Source organism: Lepisma saccharinum, chromosome 21, assembly GCF_977018435.1.
Source record: "Lepisma saccharinum chromosome 21, izLepSacc3.1, whole genome shotgun sequence".
Classification (NCBI taxonomy): Eukaryota; Metazoa; Arthropoda; class Insecta; order Zygentoma; family Lepismatidae; genus Lepisma; species Lepisma saccharinum.
The window spans coordinates 51,935,754-51,940,091 of NC_139249.1; the positions used below are offsets into that span (position 1 = coordinate 51,935,754).

At 40.0% G+C, this 4,338-nt stretch overlaps 1 protein-coding gene across 1 annotated transcript; it reads left to right on the top strand.

Moving 5' to 3' along the window:
• Window positions 1-384: 384 nt before the first annotated feature.
• On the top strand, window positions 385-3,913 carry LOC146004193 (uncharacterized). Its single transcript, XM_083142863.1, has 3 exons — window positions 385-565; window positions 1,373-1,508; window positions 3,523-3,913. The coding sequence occupies exons 1-3, from the start codon at window positions 385-387 to the stop codon at window positions 3,911-3,913; spliced, it is 708 nt and encodes a 235-aa protein (XP_082998989.1).
• The last annotated feature ends 425 nt before the right edge of the window (window positions 3,914-4,338 follow it).

Sequence of the window (4,338 nt, forward strand, 5' to 3'; positions counted from 1 at the left end):
CTGAACGCAACTCCAACTAGCAGCTGGGAAACAGCGAGTCAGCGATCAGTTGAATTATCTTCGGCTGAGATCGGGCATTTTCGAGTCGCAAGGTACCGAACGTTCGCGGGACGAAACAAATAAGGCTACGGCCAGACGAGCGATATTTACTGCCAGAATTCTGCCGTAAATGTAGCTGAAGAAATGCACCCTTAGATCGTAAATGGGAGTGGCCAGAAGCAGCAGTAATTGTAGCCAGTTTGGCGCGTCTTCAAGGTCGTGTCGCGAAGGAATGCGCCGGGACCCATTTTTTCCGCAGTATTTGCCGCGTGAGCGTGGCCACGCGTAGCGATATTTGTAGCTGCCACATTTACTGCGGTAATTTGACTGTCGAACTGTACAACTATGGATTATATTGACAGTGAACATGTAATAATTGAAGTCCAAAAGTATCCCTGTTTGTTTGACACGAATTGTGAGGACTACAAGAACAGAAACATGAAGATGGATGCGTGGATGAAAGTGACAATTGATGTGGTTGGTGAGAAGTGGGGAGATATGACCTCTGAAGAAAGAAACGACATAGGTAAGTACTTGAAACGAATCAAAATGTATTGAAAATACAAAGTACATAGTTATTATTTTTTACACTATTACGTCAATTAGCAGGTTAGGATTTTTGTTTACTACAAACATTGCAATGAACAAGACGAAATGAAATGATATTGATAGTAAATGAAAACATAGTATAATGTATTACTATGCTCATAAGTGGGTTAAACGAAAGTAAATAATTACAGCCAATGCCAATGGTGTGTTCCATGCAGGGGTGGGGGAGCATAGTATAGAAAAAGTTTTGAACATTTTGAGAACAGCTTTACAAGCAATCATTTTGCCAGGGAAGTGATCCTTGATCAGAACAAAAATAGGTAGTGAAAGCATCTCTCATCCGAACAGCACTTTTATTTCCTCTTGGGCCTCCCCCATGGCGCAGTGGTATCGTCATTGCCTTGTAATCAAGGGGTCCCGGGTTCGATACCCGGTGGAGGCACAAGTGGTTCGGATCCCACTTTAAACTGTAGGTCCAGTCCCGATTAGCCTTACTGTGCATAAAGTGGACTTAAAACAGCAAATCAAACCAAATTATTTCCTCTTGTTCCCTGAGCAGGTATACTCTCTAGTGGACATGAAAGTGTATCCTCAAAGTTGTACCCATCTCTCTTCCTAACAAAATTGTGTAGTACACAGCATGCTTTGATAATACAATCGGCAAACTCCGGACTAACATCAATGGGGCGATGGAACAGCCGCCATTTATTTGCTAATATGCCAAATGCACATTCAACAAATCTTCTTGCTCTGGTAAGTCGATAATTGAATATCTTCTTTTCAGGTGTTAGGTTTTTGTTAGGATATGGCCTCAGCAAACTTGAGCAGAGTGCGAAGGCTTCATCAGCTACAAACACATATGTAATTGGATCACCTGAATGTTCACTTGAAAATGTCTTGGGCTCTGGTAAAGATAATGTGTTAGAATAGATTTGTTCCCCCAAATCTGTAGCCTTTAATACATTTGAATCACTTTCTTTTCTATAAGCTCCAACATTTATGTACGTGAAGCAATACTCAGAATCAGCTACTGCCATTAGTACTATGGAGAAAAACTTCTTGTAATTGAAGAACTCGCTCCCACTGTTCCAGGGTTTAATAACCCTGATGTGTTTGCCGTCAATAGCGCCAACACAATGCGGAAAATTAGCTCTGCTTTCGAACTTGTGGCTAATCTGAAGCCAGTCCTCCACAGACGGTTGTTTCATGTATTCAGCATGAAGACCATGCCATATGGCCACACAGGTTTCTCTGACAATGTCAGCAATTGTGGCACGACCAATTAGAAAATCGAAATGCAATGTCCGGAAAGAGCATCCAGAACCCAGGTATCTGAAAAAAAGCAGGAAGTGATCTTAAATATAGAATAATTTAATTGTAAAAACAAATGTGTAAGTACCATCTAGTTGATGTCCTGTGATTTAAACTGAGATGAGTATGTTCGTTGTGTTTACAGAGTTGCTTTCAGTTACAATTATGCATAAATTGTTTTCAGACACTGTCATGTGGTATATTGTAGCTATAACCATCTCAAAGCTAGTGGCGATTTTATTAGGTTAACGCAATATAAAATACATGTTGAAACTAAAATCCAAATAGCTTTGTTATTGTACTTTCGCCACATGCTAACTGTAGAAACTAGTGATTTGAGAAGCGTTTTCAAAGACATGACTGATTATTTACAGGTTTAATTGTTTATTTAGTTACGTACACAGGAGACGCCACTAGTTTTGAAATGTTTGTACCTTTAAAGTTACATTTGTGACATAGCATTTTCCTTGTAACAATTGTGTGAACAGAGTTCGAATTTTCCTCATGAATGTTATGATTAATTTAGGTAAGGAGGTTCAAAAACGTTGGAAAAGCTTGAAAGATGCATTTACAAGATCTGTGAAATCACAAGATGGACGTAGTGGCAGTGGTGCGACTACAAGGAAACCTTACGTTTACCACAAACAAATGTGTTTTCTTCTTCCGACTTTGCAATCTAGGCAGTAAGTACTACCTTATTTAATTACTAAACTAAACTGTTGTTGGACATAGATTTTGTTTCACATTCCAGTACATTAATATATAAATTTCAAATCAGCAGTTTGCGTTTGTTTCCTTGAAGCATGGGCGTATATATAGTTCACGTAAGGGGGGAGTTAACTTTTGGTATGATTAGGGTTGCTATATTTCATATGTGAAAATCAGAGACGCAGCTGATCTGAAACTTGTTGGAGAGCGGGGGGATGGGGTGGAGGTTCTGGACCTAACAAAGTTGTATGTATGTACAGTCACGGACACTGCTGGGTTGTAACGATCCTATTGAAGAAGCACTGAAGCAAGCCCTCCATGTCTGACCATCATGCGCCGTGTGACTAGACAACCCAACCAACATTGCAATTTTTCGGCTTGTATGCCAGTCACGAGTATACATCTCTGTAAATTGAGCAGTGATGCTAAAGAAAAATACGAGATGAAGATTGTCGGAAGTAATGTCTCGTGTTCACGACATGGAATAATACTCGGTCCACGTTACGTTCCTTTATTTAATGTTGTTTGGGAACGAACCTGATGGACTGGGTTTATATTTTCACTCCTTGCATTACACTGCATTATCGATGATGGGAATGAGTGATGATATGATGAAATTGATGACTGGACACTTATGCCCCGCCTGTCTCTTGATCTGTTCTTCTTTGATTTGATTTGATTTAGTTTATTTTACTTCGCGTTTTGTGCCTCTTGGCTAATTTGCGAATATGGGGATGAGTGATGAAATGATGAAATTGATGAATGGACATTCACAAACAACCAAACCCGACCGGGATTCGAACCCGGGACCCTTGGCGTCGCAGCGCGATGTGCTAACCACTCGGCCACAGGATCTGTTCTTCTGTATTATGCTTTTGTAACATGAATGTTTTTCTTTTCAATATTGTTCTGCAGGACGTCCGGAAACATGGATCAAACTGATGACCAAATTGACCACAGAACAGAGGAAGAACTCTCGCAGACCAATACCAGCAATGCCACCTCTTCGACGGAACACTTTAAAGCTGTACCTGCCAAACGAAAGAGGAGATCTGGAGGTTCATTTGAGAGGGAATTGTTGGACGTTCTTGGAAAAAACTGGCCCGACCCACATGAAAATGATCCTGACAAAATGTTTCTATTATCATTGCTACCAACTGTGAAAACACTACATCCTTCAGATAAATTAGAATTTCAGATAAAGGTCATGCAGTTGCTCAAGTCTTACGATGATGCTGCTGAACGCAGGGGTTCATTTCAAGCAGTTTCCCCTACAAATTTGCTTCCCCAAACTTCATGCACATGATCATCATCCAGAACTACCGTTGAATCAGATGTTGAATCAGAGTCAGTGTTATCTTTCTTTGATTTGTAGAGAACATTTTATCTTGTTATGTTCTAGTTTTATCAATGTCTGTGTAGTATGTATTACCTTTTTACTTTCAGTAATATTAAACTAAACTTACCGTAATGTAACTGCGAGTTTCTCTTCCACACTTATGCAGTCCCTCATAACTGTACCTTCTCTTTTCAGGCTACCACTCACAGTTGCAAGTAGCAGTTCAAAGGAGCTTGTAGACATTCTATAATATTCAAAAAACTTATCTGGATAGTCTTTCAGTTTCCTATGAAGAAGCACAAACTTTCCTTTGTACGATCTTTCACTAATAATAGGATGAATCCACCACTGTCTCTTACGCTTTTGCCGACGACGACGAATCAGAAGCAAGC

What these genes read in the sequence shown, in the direction of transcription:
- LOC146004193 (XM_083142863.1), top strand. Translation starts at nt 385, where the DNA reads ATGGATTATATTGACAGTGAACATGTAATAATTGAAGTCCAAAAGTAT. An exon ending in TGAAGAAAGAAACGACATAG is followed by an intron (nt 566 to 1,372) that starts GTAAGTACTTGA and finishes TCTTCTTTTCAG; the next exon opens with GTGTTAGGTTTTTGTTAGGA. An exon ending in GGCTCTGGTAAAGATAATGT is followed by an intron (nt 1,509 to 3,522) that starts GTTAGAATAGAT and finishes ATTGTTCTGCAG; the next exon opens with GACGTCCGGAAACATGGATC.